At 38.8% G+C, this 18089-nt stretch overlaps 1 protein-coding gene across 3 annotated transcripts in view; it reads right to left on the minus strand.

Annotated features, from left to right (window-relative positions):
- Window positions 1-18089, minus strand: part of LOC114203610 (cytochrome P450 3A12-like) — a 48378-nt gene that overhangs the window by 12362 nt on the left and 17927 nt on the right. For all 3 annotated transcript variants that reach the window (XM_088016700.1, XM_088016699.1, XM_088016698.1), the window contains 3 exons: window positions 7773-7900; window positions 6635-6701; window positions 3394-3554 (listed from right to left, as the gene is read on the minus strand). In XM_088016700.1, coding sequence (XP_087872826.1) covers window positions 3394-3554; window positions 6635-6701; window positions 7773-7900 — 356 coding nt within the window. The remainder of the gene's footprint in view (window positions 1-3393; window positions 3555-6634; window positions 6702-7772; window positions 7901-18089) is intronic.

Below are 18089 nucleotides of genomic sequence, written 5' to 3' on the forward strand. Positions count from 1 at the left end.
GGAAATGGTCCAGTTTCATTCTTCTGCAGGTGGCTGTCCAATTTTCCCAACACCATTTGTTGAAGAGACTGTCTTTTTTCCATTGGACATTCTTTCCTGCTTTGTCAAAGATTAGTTGACCATAGAGTTGAGGGTCCATTTCTGGGCTCTTTATTCTGTTCCATCGATCTATGTGTCTGTTTTTGTGCCAGTAACATACTGTTTTGATGATGACAGCTTTGTAATAGAGCTGGAAGTCCGGAATGGTGATGCCGCCAGCTTTGCTTTTCTTTTTCAAGATTCCTCTGGCTATTTGGGGTCTCTTCTGGTTCCATACAAATTTTAGGATTATTTGTTCCATTTCTTTGAAAAAAGTGGATGGTATTTTGATGGGGATTGCATTGAATGTGCAGATTGCTCTAGGTAGCATTGACATCTTCACAATATTTGTTCTTCCAATCCATGAGCATGGAATGTTTTTCCATTTCTTTGTGTCTTCTTCAATTTCTTTCATGGGTATTTTATAGTTTTCTGAGTACAAATCCTTTGCCTCTTTGGTTAAATTTATTCTTAGGTATCTTATGGTTTTGGATGCAATTGTAAATGGGATCGACTCCTTGATTTGTCTCTCTTCTGTCTTGTTGTTGGTGTATAGGAATGCCACTGATTTCTGTGCATTGATTTTATATCCTGACACTTTCCTGAATTCCTGTATGAGTTCTAGCAGCTTTGGGGTAGAGTCTTTTGGGTTTTCCACATACAGTATCATATCATCTGCAAAGAGTGAGAATTTGACTTCCTCCTTGCCGATTTGGATGCCTTTGATTTCTTTTTGTTGTCTGATTGCTGTGGCTAGGACTTCTAATACTATGTTGAATAGCAGTGGTGAGAGTGGACATCCCTGCCGCGTTCCTGACCTTAGGGGAAAAGCTCTCAGCTTTTCCCCATTGAGAATGATATTCGCTGTAGGTTTTTCAGTAGATGGCTTTTATGATATTGAGGTATGTACCCTCTATCCCTATACTCTGAAGAGTTTTGGTCAAGAAAGGATGCTGTACTTTGTCAAATGCTTTTTCTGCATCTGTTGAGAGGATCATATGATTATTGGTCTTTCTTTTGTTAATGTATTGTATCACGTTGATTGATTTGCGGATGTTGAACCAGCCTTGCAGCCCAGGGATAAATCCCACTTGGTCGTGGTGAATAATCCTTTTAATGTACTGTTGGATCCTATTGGCTAGTATTTTGGTGAGAATTTTTGCATCCATGTTCATCAGGGATATTGGTCTGTAATTCTTTTTGATGGGGTCTTTGTCTGATTTTGGGATCAAGGTAATGCTGGCCTCCTAAAATGAGTTTGGAAGTTTTCCTTCCATTTCTATTTTTGGAACAGTTTCAGGAGAATAGGTATTAATTCTTCTTTAAATGTGTGATAGAATTCCCCTGGGAAGCCATCTGGCCCTGGGCTTTTGTTTGTTGGGAGATTTTTGATGACTGCTTCAATTTCCTTAGTGGTTATAGGTCTGTTCAGGTTTTCTATTTCTTTCTGGTTCAATTTTGGTAGTTGATACATCTCTAGGAATGCACCCATTTCTTCCAGGTTATCTAACTTGCTGGCATATAGTTGCTCATTATATGTTCTTATAATTGTTTGTATTTCTTTGGTGTTGGTTGTGATCTCTCCTCTCTCATTCATGATTTTGTTGATTTGGGTCCTTTCTCTTTTCTTTTTGATAAGTCTGGCCAGGGGTTTATCAATCTTGTTAATTCTTTCAAAGAAGCAGCTCCTAGTTTCGTTGATCTGTTCTACTGTTCTTTTGGTTTCTATTTCATTGATTTCTGCTCTGATCTTTATTATTTCTCTTCTCCTGCTGGGTTTAGGCTTTATTTGCTGTTCTTTTTCCAGCTCCTTTAGGTGTAGCATTAGGTTGTGTATTTGAGACCTTTCTTGTTTCTTGAGAAAGGCTTGTATTGCTATATACTTTCCTCTCAGGACTGCCTTTGCTGTATCCCAAAGATTTTGAACAGTTGTGTTTTCATTTTCATTGGTTTCCATGAATTTTTTTAATTCTTCTTTAATTTCCTGGTTGACCCATTCATTCTTTAGTAGGATGGTCTTTAGTCTCCATGTATTTGAGTTCTTTCCAACTTTCCTCTTGTGATTGAGTTCTAGTTTCAAAGCATTATGGTCTGAAAATATGCAGGGAATGATCCCAATGTTTTGGTACCAGTTGAGACCTGATTTGTGACCTAGGATGTGATCAATTCTGGAGAATGTTCCATGGGCACTAGAGAAGAATGTGTATTCCGTTGTTTTGGGATGGAATGTTCTGAATATATCTGTGAAGTCCATTTGGTCCAGTGTGTCATTTAAAGTCTTTATTTCCTTCTTGATCTTTTGCTTAGATGATCTGTCCAATTCAGTCAGGGGGGTGTTAAAGTCCCCCACTATTATTGTATTGTTGTCAATGTGTTTCTTCGCTTTTGTTATTAATTGCCTTATGGCTGCTCCCAAGTTAGGGGCATAGATATTTACAATTGTTAGATCTTCTTGGTGGATAGACCCTTTAAGTAGGATAGAATGTCCTTCTTCATCTCTTATTACAGTCTTTGGTTTAAAATCTAATTTGTCTGACATAAGGATTGCCACCCCAGCTTTTTTTTGGTGTCCATTAGCATGGTAAATGGTTTTCCACCCCCTCACTTTCAATCTGGGGGTGTCTTTGGATCTAAAATGAGTCTCTTGCAGACAGCATATTGATGGGTCTTGTTTTTTAATCCATTCTGATAGCCTGTGGTCTTTTGATTGGGGCATTTAGCCCATTTACATTCAGGGTAACTATTGAAAGGTATGAATTTAGTGCCATTGTATTGCCTGTAAGGTGACTGTTACTGTATATTGTCTGTGTTCCTTTCTGATCTTTGCTGCTTTTAGGCTCTCTCTTTGCTTAGAGGATCCCTTTCAATATTTCTTGTAGGGCTGGTTTCGTGTTTGCAAATTCCTTTAGTTTTTGTTTGTCCTGGAAGCTTTTTATCTCTCCTTCTATTTTCAATGACAGCCTAGCTGGATATAGTATTCTTGGCTGCATATTTTTCTCATTTAGTGCTCTGAATATATCATTCCAGTCCCTTCTGGGGCCAGACATTTGAAAAGCAAGTGAGCAACACTCTAGTTCCTTGTTCCCCAGCCAACAATTAGTCCCAAGTTCCAGATAATGCAGGTATAAGAAAGTGGAGCCTCTTTCCCCTGTATCACTGAATAACTCTATGAAGCTGACTCACCCCCACGTTGGACATGCTAATGTGAGTTACAAGTAAACTTTTTTACGAAAACCCACTTGGTTTGAGGGCTAATCAGTTACTGAGACATAACCAAGCCTATCCTGGCTCCCTCTTCAGGTAGGTACCGCTCACCTTATTGGGGAAAGTCACATCAATCTCCTCCTGCAGTTTCTGCTGGACATCAGGATGAGTGGCCAGTTCATACACAAGGAAGGAAAGAGAAGTGCTAGTGGTCTCATAGCCAGCAATAATAAAGATAATAGATTGGGCCACAAGCTCCAGATCAGAGAGAGCTAAAAGAAGCAAAGACATTTTAGCTAGAGCAGGTGAATAGAAAACATTACAGTTTAGATGATGAGAAATTTATTGGAAACTCCCAATTCCCTTGGGGAAAAATGTAAAAGCAATTCAGAATCAAACTCACAGTGGTTTGCACTCTGATGTCTACCTTTCAGAGCCAGAAAAGCCAGAAGTTGTCTTGATCTGGTTATTCCCATGGTCTATACTATTCTTGGCCATTTGCTCCTGCTTATGCCACCCTCCCCACCAACACAAATAGGTAATTTCAGGAGCTAGCATTTCTGTCTAATGTACACAGAGTTTTCAGTATCCAGAATCCTAAAAGGACTTCAGTCCTAAGTCACATGGGATAACATTCTCCCCCAGGAAAATATAAATCCTTCCAGCTTAAACAGAACTTAAATCTCATTAGAGAGTTTGCAATGCTAAGGCTTAATTGTCAGGAAAAATGAATGATCTTTCATCTAAACATATTTGTTGGAACTTAAGAGAACACAATTGGGCTACAGATGAACACTTGCTGCTCAAAGTGTGGGATCTGCAGCATCTGGGAGCTTATTAGAGATGCAGAATCTCAAACTTCACCTTAGGGTGAACATATCGAATCTAAATCTGACCTTTCATGAGATGTGGTGATTTGTGTGAACAACCTAGCCTGTGAAGTACAGATTATACCTTTCTGAGGTCTCAGCTAATAGAAGACCTGGCACACAACTTCTCAAGTGGATGATCTCCAATATGTACAGAAACTATGACACAGACAACGTGAGAAGAGTGGGGATAGACCTAGGATAATCCATGCCATTAAAGGAGCAGAAGAAAGAATGTGTCAATAGCAGGGTACTGGCTGGCAAGAAATACAGACAAACTGAATGCAGTGAATGGAATTAGCAATGCCTATTCAATCATGGCCTGAATCGGTCACCTTCCTTAGTGAACGGCCCCACTCTGAATATAAGTTGGCATCTCTGATTTTCTCCTGGCAGAAACACAGCATGGTCATGCTCTAATCTCTTTGATCGGAACTGTATCAAGACATTTGGATACGTAGAGCACTGAAATGAACATGGCCTCTGCCACAAACACATAATTCACAACTAAAGACAATTAAAAAGTGTAAGAAAGGTCTATAGAGTTCTGATTTCCCAGTCATACTTTCTGTGAGGCTGCTGTGGATCAATTCAACTATCAGATTCTTGCTCTCGATTACCATGAACCCCATGATAATCAAACTTTAGAGCTGTGCTGTCCAATAAGGTAGCCACTTGCCAGATGTGGCTATTCATATTTAAGTTTTACTTAGTTATATTAAATAGAATATAAGATTCAGATCTTCAGTGACACTAGCCACATGTAAAGTGCTCAATAACCACATGTTTGTAGTGGTTCTGTACAGAACCAAGCATATATAGAATATTTCCTTCATCACAGAAAGTAGTAGAGCTAGATAGATAGAGCGATGGTTAGATAGAATAAAAGTAGACATAGTTATATATATATATATATATATATATATATATATATATATATATATGTAATATACTAGTGGTGTGATAGAGTAAGCCCATCGTTTTTCTCTAGAATCAACTGTTATATATTCAAGAATTTTGTGAGATGGTTGTCAAACCATAGACAGCTTGAAATTGAACACAATAGGAATATTTCGGTCATAGAAACAACTATAAATCAAGACTCCCTTTTTCTTTCAGATGCAGAGACCATAATTACATCACTGGTTATGGATATAGAAATATGTATCTTCATCAGTCCTGTGTAAATATATTTGATGTTCTTTGTTTGGCCCACTGAGAAGAAATAGAAACAAAGAAACCCTTGTAGCAACGAGCACTCCTAGATCCCAGATTTTGCTTTCTAAATACCATTTGTCACTAAAAGGAAACAGAGCTTCTTGGAGAAATGGCTGATTCCAGGGCTCATCAGGGGAAACAGAAGAGAAACCTGGAATGTCTCACACTAGAATTCAAGGAAATGCTCAGAAAATAAATTCTGTAATGGTGGATATACATCATTATACGTATGTCTAAACCCATAGCATGTACAACATCAAGAGTGAACTGTAATTTAAATTATGGATTTTGGGTGGTAATAATCTGTCATTGTAGGGGCATTGATTATAACAAAATTACCACATCGTGAGGGATTTTGATAGTGGGAGATGCTATATGTAGGTGGGGCTGAAGGAATATGGGATAAATCTCTGTGTCTTTCACTCAGTTTTGCAGCGAACATAAAACTGATATAAAAAACAAAGTCTATAGAAAACATAAAAAAAGAAGAAGAATAAAAAAGGGGTATAGGAACACACTTAAAATGGCTTCTAGAGGACAAAGCTGAGAGATTTGACAATCTAAATTTTAAAAATGATGTAAGAGACTAAGTAATATTAAGATCATACTGGTATATATAAATAAACAAATATAATAATGATGATGAATGGAAAGCTCACCCTAACAATGGACTATCACTCCAAATGTTGAAAAAATGGTGGAAGTAGAAAGTCATAATTTTACAACCATCACAGTAGTAATGCTTTTAGTCAAATACCATCCATGGATGGTAAAAGTAGTAGGTGATGGTTTAAAGACAAACACCGTATGTGCACAGTCACAAAGGCATCCTGCACTAGTTACTTCTTAATTACAAAAGGAAAAAAAAACTTGGAATAGATTAAGCCAGTGAACACATGTTTACCCAGCTGTTCCAAGTGAAGGTCACCAACACTGGGGTCAGGTACCTCCTGATGTGATGAGCCTTGATGTGAATTTCCAGGCTGAGGGTCTGATTCAATGGATCTGGATTAGGCTGGAGGACTGACATTGGAAACAAGCTCCCAGCAGACCAATGACAGCTTTGTCTATTATTGCCCTTCAAGCTATGAACAAACTGTGGTTGTGTTCTTCTGAAAAATGCTCTGGCTACCATTTGTATCTGAACACGTGTCTTTCTTTGATTTTCTAATATTCCATCTGCTAAAAATCTTCCATATATCTCAGAACCACCCCTTGTCTCTGAACCACCCCATCAAGAGCCATCTGAACCTCTTTTTACTTACCTTTATAGGTGTCTATTTCTTTGGAATTCTGGGAGTTAATCATCAGCTGAAGAAAATCCACTCGGTGCTAGAAACAGAAAGAGAGATTTCAATGACAAAAGTCACTTGTGAAGTCAGAAATAAAACAGGGATGCAGTACCTAACTTCTTTCCTGAGAATATGGCCCCTTCACATCCAGAAGTTTAGTGTTTCCAGAGTCATCAGCGAACAAAAATGTCCAGCTACAGATCTTGGAGAGCATGATATTTCCCTGACAGGAATCCAGCCATTATGTCTCTTTGCTCTTTGGTTCTTGCTCTCTCTGATCCTCAACTTCTCTGGCTTTTGAACACAGCTTCCTGGTCGAAGAGTTGCCTGCTCCCTCTCCTGTCATACCTACTAGCTCAGGAGAAAGTCCCTGACTTCACTCCTTTTGTTTTTCCAGCTTTAATTCTTAATGAATGGCCACATAGACCAATCCCCTGACCTCTGCAGAGTCCACGGTCAGCTTCCATTGGAAGATTCAACATCTTCCAATGCCCCACCCTCCCAGAACTCTGCACAATCTTCAGAGACATCCTGGAGTACCAGCCCTGTCTTCCCGTCTTACATCCATCCTAGTGCTGGCCGCCAGGTCTCAGGAAGGCAAAGCCTACTCAGCCAGCTTGCAGCCTCAGTGCCCAAAGAAGACACCTGCCCACTCCACACTATGATATCCTCAAATTTAACATAACTAGGTGCCTGAGGGGATCTTCTACTAGAGAATGTGTAAGAAACAAGGCTTAGAATTGAAGGGATCCTTTGCCAATGTAAGATCTGGCAAAATCATACTACCAGGAAAATGATTGTACACAGTAATTTTTATGCTTTGACAATTTACTGAACGTAAGTGGTAGTTTTTCTCTCACCAAAGTTTATGCACTGACATACTCGTTGGCATGCTTATTCTTAAATTTTGAACATTGTCTCTCTGACTCATCTTCTTATCTCCTTCCCTGCCACCTTCCTCATTCTCCCTAAAATGTTAGGAGTCTCCTGCTCTAAACCCTATAGTTTTCCACCTACTGTAAAAACATACTTAGTAGTGTGCACATCAGATGAATACAGCTCAATAAAAGATCAAAAGTGAACATGCACATGTAACCACCACCAGATTTACCTTTTGTTTATCTTTGAGGCGACTTTCCTTCATCCTTTTTACAGATTTCATGAAAAAATCAGTAACAGTTTTTGGAAATAGTGAGATATTTAATTTTTCAAAAACTGGGGTAAGAAATGGAAACAGTACTATAAGGAAAAAAAACAATGGAAATATTAGTGAAAATGCAAAATTGCCCTGGAGCAATTATAATTTGGTCTACTAACCTGAGGATTAAAAGACACCAGGATTCAATAATATCAGGAGTTATTCCCTCTATGACCTTTACTTGAATTTTCAAGCCAATGGCTGAGCCAGAGCAAGTCACACATATGGGCCACTACTAGAACAGTCAGATCAGTGTCTCCTGCCACATCTTTGGAGTGACCAAAGGAACAGGATTACATTCCTGGATCTCTTAGCCTTTTATTTTTGGACTAGAGCCTCTTTGGAAACACCAGACCATAATATGCTACTTTAATTAATCACTCTTTTTAAGAAATTGTGTCAGGATGGAAATAATACATAGTATGCCCTTCAACTACAATGGAATAAAATTAGAAAACAAGAATACAAACAACATGGAAACCCATGAATCTGTGGAAATTACATCATACACTCCTATTACAGCCAGTCGGCAAAGAAGAAATCAAAAGGGCACTTTAGATTTACCTGGAGAATACAGAAATGAAGAATCCACATACCAAAACTCATGGGATGTAGCAAAAGCAATGACCAGAAAGAAAAGTTTTTTAAAGATTTTATTTATTTGACAGAGAGAGACACAGTTAGAGAAGGAACACAAGCAGGGGGAGTGGGAGAGGGAGAAGCAGGCTTCCCGCTGAGCAGGGAGCCCGATGCGGGGCTCGATCCCAGGACCCTGGGATCATGACCTGAGCCGAAGGCAGACGCTCAATGACTGAGCCACCCAAGCACCCCCAGGAAGAAATTTATTACTATATATGCCTACCTTTAAAAAGAACCAAGATTTCAAATCAATCACCCAGTTTTCTTTCAAAAACATGCCGAAAATACAAGAGCACACTAAATCAAAAGCAAGCAGAATGAAGCACATAATACAGACAAGAGCAGAAACTTAGGAAATAGAGAATAAAAACAAGAGAAAATTCAAACAAAGCAAAGCTGATTCTTTCAAAAGACCTTTAGCTAGACTGACCAAGCATAGAGGAGAAGAGATTCCAATTACTATCATCAGAAGTGAAAGAGGAGATTACTGCAACATTACAAGAATAAAAAGGACTACAGGAATACTATGAACAATTGAATGCCAATAAATTAGATGAAATGGAAAAATTCATAGAAAAAGATAAACTAGAAAGTGACATACAAAAAACACAGGCAATCTGAAAGACAAATAAAAAGACTGAGTTAGTAGTGAAGAAACTACTGACAAAAAGAAGCTCAGCTCCAGATGGTTTCACAGGTGAGTTCTAGCAAATATTTAAAATTCAGTCAACACTGATTTTGCACAAGTTTTTCCAAAAAACAGAAGAGGTAGGAACACTTCCAAACTCATTCTACCTGGCCAGTGTTACCTTGATACTAAAACCAGGCAATGATATCACAGAACAAGAAAACTACAGACCAATGTATCTTATGACACGGATGTACAAATCCTCAACAAAATACTGGCAAACTGAACCCAGCAACATATCAAAAGAAGGTTATACCATAACCAAGAGGGGTTTATCCCAGCAATTCCAGGTCATATAATATAACAACAAAATTTTTTAAAAACCACAAGGTCATCTCAATACAGGCAGAGAAAGTATTTGACAAAAATCCGACACCATTTAACAATAAAAGCACTCAACAAGCTAGGAACAGAAAGGAACATCCTCAACCTGATAAAGGGCATCTATGAAAAACTCATAGCTAACACCACACTTCATGGATATAGACTGGACACTTTCCCCTAAGATTAAACAAAACAAGGATGTCTCTATCACCACTTCTATTCAACATTGTACTAGAAGTTCTAGCCAGGAAATGTATGCAATAAAAAAAAAAAAGGTAAAAAAGAAAGAAGAAAGAAGAAAAAAAGTTATTCATAGAGGAAATAAAGAAGTAAAAGCATCTCTATTATCAGAGCAAAAAATGTTGTACATAGAAAATCCAAAGGAATTCAACAGAAGTCTATTGGAACTAATAAACCAGTTTAGCAGGGTTTCAGGATACAAGATCAACATACAAAATCAATTGCATTTCATACACTGCAACAAAAAATCCAAAAGTGAAATTAGGAATATACTCCTTTACAAAGCATCAAGAAGAACAGAATACTTAGGAGTAGCTTTTTCTTATAACAAGGAAATGTATTTATTGGTATCTCTCCATAAATGTAAGCTGAGAGCCAAGTGGTTTAATTGGGAAATTTGGAATAGCTTTAATAAAAGAAGTGCTATACTCTGAAAACCACAAATATTTTTGAAATAAATTAACGAAGATCTATGTAAATGGAAAAACATCTAATGGTCATGGATTAGAACTTAATATTGTCAAGATGGCAATACTCCTCAAGCTGATCTACAGATTAATGCATTCCCTATCCGAATTCTAGCAGGCTTCTTTGTAGAAATTGACATACTGAATTTAAAATTCATATGGAATCGTAAGGGACCCATAATGGCCAAACAATCTTGAAAGAAAAAAGAATAAAATTGTAGAACTCCAACTTCCAGTTTCAAAACTTACCACAAAGCTATAATGATCAAGACATTGTGGTCCAGGCATAAGGAGAGACATAAAGATCAATGGAATTGAATTTGGAGTCCAAAATTATACCCATGTGTTTACAGTCAACTGAATTTTGAGGCTTCCAATACCATTCAATGGAATAAAAATGGTCTTGTCAATAAATGGTGCAGGGACAAGTCAATGACCTCAGATTTTACAATAAATTCTTAAATACGACACTAAAATCACAGACAATAAGAGGAAAAAATACATACATTGTACATCATCAAAATTAAAAATTTCATGCTACAAAGAACACTATGAAGAAAGTGAAAAGACGCCTACAGAATGGGGGAAAAATTTGCGAGTCATATTATCTGATAAGGGATTTTTATCTAGAAGATACAGAGAACTCTTACAACCCAAAAACAAACAGAGCAATGACTGAACTATAAATGAGCAAGAATTTGAACACACATCTGAAGAAGTTATGAAATAGACAAGAAGCATATAAAAAGTTGCTGGGGGGGAGGAGTAGGAGACCTAAATTTCATCTGGTTGGTCCCAGGAATTCAGCTAGATAGGGATGAAACCTTTCTGAACACCTACAAACTCAACAGGAGATGGAAGAAAAGAATAGCAGCAACTCTCTGAACAGAAAAGCGACCGCTTTCTGGAAGGTAGGACGTGCGGAGAAGTGAATCCAAGGCGATATTTGGGAAGATAGACGGCGGGGGGAAGGAGCCTCCGTCACCGGCTACCGGCAAGTGATAGAGCAGCAGAGCACAAAATCAGAACTTTTAGAAGTCTGCTCCCCCGAGGGACGTCACTCCAGTGGCTAAGCGGGGGGTGGAACCCTCGCGGGACAGTGTGGTCTCAGGACCCTCGGGGTCACAGAAAGACTGGGGGTGCCTGAGTGCGGCAGAGCTCCCAGGTGTCGGAGCGGGGAAGCTGGCTGCAGAGACTGAGCCGAAGAGTGGGTTCTCAGCTCAGGGTTGCCATAAATCGTGATCCGCAGCACAGTCGGGCCACTGCTCTTCCAGCAGGGACCCAATAAGCGACAGATCTGGGGAGACTCCCCTTCCTCCCCCCAGAGAAGTGGCATGAGAGCTCACTGCAGGAATCAGCTAGGTTTGGAGACTCCACACCGGGTCAGGTGCCAGAGATAAAGACGCTCGGTCACAGGCCAGGTGAGCACAGAGTGTGGCCGGAGGCCTAGGAGACGGGAGTGACTGACTGCTTTTCTCTGGGGGTGCACTGAGGAGTGGGGCCCCGAGTTCTCGGCTCCTCTCGGGCAGAGATTGGGAGGCCACCATTTTGACTCCCATCCTCTAAAGCTGTACGGAAAGCTTTCAGGGAACAAAAGCTCCTGAGAGCAAACCCAAGCAGATTACTTAGTCTAGCCTGGCAAGGGCGGGGCAATTCCACCTCCCACAAAGACATTTGGGAACCACAGCAACAGGCGCCTCCCCCAGAAGTTCAGCAAGAACAGCCAGCCAAGACCAGGTTTATCAATCAATGAGAACCGCAGAACTCCAGCACTAGGGGAATACAGCACATAGCATTCATGGCTTTTTTCCCCATTATTCTTTAGTATTTCAAAGTTAATTTTTAAAATTTTCTTTCTTTTTTTTTTGAACTTTTCTTTTTCCCTTTGTCAACCAACATCTTATCAATCCCTTTTTTAAAAATCTTTTTTATTTTTCATTTTTAGAGTCAAATTCTATTCCTTCATAGTAGTTAACCTTAGTTTTGGCATATAAATAAGTTGTTCTCTCTTTAAAACTTTGGGATACAGTTTCTTCTACCAGACCAAAATATACCCTAAGTCTCTAGTGTATGGCTTTGTTCTAGTCTCCTGCCTGATCACATTCTCTCCCCCCTTTTTTAAATACCTCTTCTTTCTTTTTTCAACCAACTTCTTATCTTATCAATTCCTTTTATAAAATCTTTTATAATTTTCATTTTTACAGTCATAGTCCATCCCTTCATCGTATTTACCCTTATTTTTATACATATATGTTTTTCTTTCTTTAAAAATTTGGGAGGCAGTTTCTTCTAACAGACCAAAATACACTCAAAATCTAGTGTGTGGCACTGATCTATGCACCAGCCTGATCATATTTGATCATATTCCTTTTTTTAAAATCTTTTTCTTTTTTTTTTCTCTTTTTTCTTTCTTTCCCTTTCTTTTCCCCCGGTTTCATGTCTCTTCTGATTTGTTTAGTGTATATTTTTCTGGGGTCGTTGTTAACATGTTAGCATTTTGTTCTCTCATTCATCTATTGTCCTCTGGACAAAATGACAAGACGGAAAAAATCACCTCAAAAAAAAGAACAAGAGGCAGTACCGACTGCCAGTGACCTAATCAATATGGACATTAGTAAGATGTCGGAACTAGAGTTCAGAATGACGATTTTAAAGATACTAGCTGGGCTTGAAAAAAGCATGGAAGATATTAGAGAAACCCTTTCTGGAGAAATAAAAACTAAAATCTAACCAAGTCAAAATCAAAAAGGCTATTAATGAGGTGCAATTAAAAATGGAGGCTGTAGGGGAGCCTGGAGCCTGGGTGGCTCAGTCATTAAGCGTCTGCCTTTGGCTCAGGTCATGATCCCAGGATCCTGGGATCGAGTCCTGCATTGGGCTCCCTGCTCTGCAGGAAGCCTACTTCTCCCTCTCCCCCTGTTTGTGTTCCCTCTCTCGCTGTGTTTCTCTCTGTCAAATAAATAAATGAAATCTTTAAAAAAAAAATGGAGGCTCTAACTGCTAGGATAAATGAGACAGAAGAGAGAATTAGTGATATAGAAGACCAAATGATGGAAAATAAAGAAGCTGAGAAAAAGATAAACAACTACTGGACCATGAGGGCAGAATTTGAGAGATAAGTGATACCATAAGACGAAACAATGTTAGAATAATTGGGATCCCAGAAGAAGAAAGAGAGGGGCAGAAGGTATATTGAAGCAAATTATAGCAGAGAACTTCCCTAATTTGGGGAAGGAAACAGGAATCACGATCCAGGAGGCACAGAGAACCCCCCTCAAAATCAGTAAAAATAGGTCAATATCCCAACATCTAATAGTAAAACTTACGAGTCTCAGAGACAAAGAGAAAATCCTGAAAGCAACTCAGGACAAGAGATCTGTAACCTATAATGGTAGAAACATTAGATTGGCAACAGACCTATTCACAGAGACCTGGCAGGCCAGAAAGGACTGGCATGATATATTCAGAGCACTAAATGAGAAAAATATGCAGCCAAGAATACTATATCCAGCTAGGCTGTCATTGAAAATAGAAGGAGAGATAAAAAGCTTCCAGGACAAACAAAAACTAAAGGAATTTGCAAACAGGAAACCAGCCCTACAAGAAATACTGAAAGGGGTCCTCTAAGCAAAGAGAGAGCCTAAAAGTAACATAGACCAGAAAGGAACACAGACAATATATAGTAACAGTCACCTTACAGGCAATACAATGATGCTAAATTCATATCTTTCAATAGTTACCCTGAATGTAAATGGGCTAAATGCCCCAATCAAAAGACACAGGGTATCAGATTGGATAAAAAAACAAGACCCATCAATATGCAATCTGCAAGAGACTCATTTTAGACCCAAAGACACCTCCAGATTGAAAGTGAGGGGGTGGAAAACCATTTACCATGCTAATGGACACCAAAAGAAAGCTGGGGTGGCAATCCTTATGTCAGACAAATTAGATTTTAAACCAAAGACTGTAATAAGAGATGAGGAAGGACACTATATCCTACTTAAAGGGTCTATCCACCAAGAAGATCTAACAATTGTAAATATCTATGCCCCTAACTTGGGAGAAGCCAATTATATAAGCCAATTAATAACAAAAGCAAAGAAACACATTGACAACAATACAATAATAATAGGGGACTTTAACACCCCCCTCATTGAAATGGACAGATCATCTAAGCAAACGATCAACAGGAAATAAAGACTTTAAATGACACACTGGACCAAATGGACTTCACAGATATATTCAGAACATTCCATCCCAAAGCAACGGAATACACATTCTTCTCTAGTGCCCATGGAACATTCTCCAGAATTGATCATAATTGTTCACAAATCAGGTCTCAACCGGTACCAAAAGATTGGGGTCATTCCCTGCATATTTTCAGACCACAATGCTTTGAAACTAGAACTCAATCACAAGAGGAAAGTCGGAAAGAACTCAAATACATGGAGGCTAAAGAGCAACCTACTAAAGAATGAATGGGTCAACCAGGAAATTAAAGAAGAATTAAAAAATTCATGGAAACCAATGAAAATGAGAACATAACTGTTCAAAATCTTTAGAATGCAGTAAAGGCAGTCCTAAGAGGAAAGTATATAGTGATACAAGACTTTCTCAAGAACAAGAAATACACAATACAGCCTAACCCTACACCTAAAGGAGCTGGAGAAAGAACAGCAAATAAAGCCTAAACCCAGCAGGAGAAGAGAAATAATAATCGGAGCAGAAATCAATGAAATAGAAACCAAAAGAACAGTAGAACAGATCAACAAAACTAGGAGCTGGTTCTTTGAAAGAATTAATAAGATTGATAAACCCCTGGTCAAACTTATCAAAAAGAAAAGAGAAAGGACTCAAATAAATAAAATCATGAATGAAAGAGGAGAGATCACAACCAACACCAAAGAAATACAAACAATTATAAGAACACATTATGAGTACGCCAGCAAGTTAGATAATCTGGAAGATATGGATGCATTCCTAGAGATGTATAAACTACCAAAACTGAACCAGGAAGAAATAGAAAACCTGAACAGACCTATAACCACTAAGGAAATTGAAGCAGTCATCAAAAATCTCCCAACAAACAAAAGCCCAGGGCCAGATGGCTTCTCAGGGGAATTCTACCAAACACTTAAAGAAGAATTAATACCTATTCTCCTGAAACTGTTCCAAAAAATAGAAATGGAAGGAAAACTTCCAAACTCGTTTTATGAGGCCACCATTACCTTGATTCCAAAACCAGACAAAGACCTCATCAAAAAGAATTACAGACCAATATCCCTGATGAACATGGATGCAAAAATTCTCACCAAAATACTAGCCAATAGGATCCAACAGTACATTAAAAGGATTATTCACCACGACCAAGTGGGATTTATCCCTGGGCTGCAAGGTTGGTTCAACATCTGCAAATCAATCAATGTGATACAATACATTAATCAAAGAAAGAACAAGAATCACATATCCTCTCAATAGATCCAGAAAAAGCATTTGACAAAGTACAGCATCCTTTCTTGACCAAAACTCTTCAGAGTATAGGGATAGAGGGTACATACCTCAATACCATAAAAGCCATCTATGAAAAACCCACAGCAAATATCATTCTCAATGGGGAAAAACTGAGAGCTTTCCCCCTAAGGTCATGAACACGGCAGGGATGTCTACTATCACCACTGCTATTCAACATGGTATAGAAGTCCTAGCCACAGCAATCAGACAACAAAAAGAAATCAAAGGCATCCAAATCGGCAAAAAAGAAGTCAAACTCTCACTCTTTGTAGATGATATGATACTTTATGTGGAAAACCCAAAAGACTCCACCCCAAAACTGCTAGAACTCAGACAGGAATTCAGTAAAGTGGCAGGATATAAAATCAATGCACAGAAATCAGTGGCATTCCTATACACCAACAACAAGACAGAAGAGAGACAAATTAAGGAGTCGATCCCATTTATAATTGCATCCAAAACCATAAGATACCTAGGAATAAATCTAACCAAAGAGACAAAGAATCTGTACTCAGAAAACTATAAAATACTCATGAAAGAAATTGAGGAGGACAGAAAGAAATGGAAAAACATTCCATGCTCATGGATTGGAAGAACAAATATTGTGAAGATGTCAATGCTACCTAGAGCAATCTACACATTTAAAGCAATCTCTATCAAAATACTATCAACTTTTTTCAAAGAAATGGAACAAATAATCCTAAAATTTGTATGGAACCAGAAAAGAGCCCAAATAGCCAGAGGAATCTTGAAAAAGAAAAGCAAAGCTGGTGGCATCACAATTTCGGACTTCAAGCTCTATTAGAAAGCTATAATCATCAAGACAGTATGGTACTGGCACAAAAACAGACACATAGATCAATGGTACAGAATAGAGAGCCCAGAAATGGACCCTCAACTCTATGGTCATCTAATCTTTGACAAAGCAGGAAAGAATGTCCAATGGCAAAAAGACAGTCTCTTCAACAAATGGTGTTGGGAAAATTGGACAGCCACCTGCAGAAGAATGAAACTGGACCATTTCCTTACACCACACACAAAAATAGACTCCAAATGATTGAAAGACCTAAATGTGAGACAGGAGTCCATCAAAACCCTAAAGGAGAACACAGGCAGCAGCCTCTTCAACCTCAGCTGCAGCAACTTCTTCCTAGAAACATCACCAAAGGCAAGGGAAGCAAGGTCAAAAATGAACTATTGGGATTTCATCAAGATAAAAAGCTTTTGCATAGCAAAGGAAACAGTCAACAAAACCAAAAAAACAACCGATAGGATGGGAGAAGATATTTGCAAATGACTTATCAGTAAAGGCCTAGTATCCAAAATCTATAAAGAACTTATCCAACTCAACACCCAAAGAACAAATGATCCAATCAAGAAATGGGCAGAAGACATGAACAGACATTTCTGCAAAGAAGACATCCAAATGGCCAACAGACACATGAAAAAGTGCTCAACATCGCTCAGCATCAGGGAAATCCAAATCAAAACCTCAATGAGATACCACCTCACACCAGTCAGAATGGCTAAAATTAACAAGTCAGGAAACGACAGATGTTGACGGGGATGCGGAGAAAGGGGAACCCTCCTACACTGTTGGTGGGAACGCAAGCTGGTACAGCCACTCTGGAAAACAGTATGGAGGTTCCTCAAAAAGTTGAAAACAGGGCTACCGTATGACCCAGCAATTGCACTACTGGGTATTTACCCCAAAGATACAAATGTAGTGATCCAAAGGAGTACGTGCACCCCAATGTTTATAGCAGCAATGTCCACAATAGCCAAACTATGGAAAGAGCCAAGATATCCATCGACAGATGAATGGATAAAGAAGATGTGGTATATACATATATACACGATGGAATATTATGCAGCCATCAGAAAAATGAAATCTTGCCATTTGCAACAACATGGATGGAATTGGAGGGTATTTATGCTGAGCAAAATAAGTCAATCAGAGAAAGACATGTATCATATGATCTCACTGATATGAGGAATTCTTAATCTCAGGAAACAAACTGAGGGTTGCTGGAGTGGTGGGGTGTGGGAGGGATTGGGTGGCTGGGTGATAGACATTGGGGAGGGTATGTGCTATAGTGAGCACTGTGAATTGTGTAAGACTGTTGAATCACAGACCCATAACTCTGAAACAAATAATACATTACACATTAAAAAAAAAGAAGAAGATAGTAGGAAGCAAAAAATGAAGGGGGGGAAATTGGAGGGAGAGATGAACCATGAGAGACTATGGACTCTGAGAAACAAACTGAGGGTTCTAGAGGGGAGGGAGGTGGGGGGATGGGTTAGCCTGGGATGAGTATTAAAGAGGGCACGTATTGAATGGAGCATAGGGTGTTA

The sequence above is a fragment of the Eumetopias jubatus genome, unplaced genomic scaffold (genome assembly GCF_037043125.1).
Source record: "Eumetopias jubatus isolate StellerSeaLion01/CBP00866 unplaced genomic scaffold, mEumJub1_p1.0 scaffold_12, whole genome shotgun sequence".
NCBI lineage: Eukaryota > Metazoa > Chordata > Mammalia > Carnivora > Otariidae > Eumetopias > Eumetopias jubatus.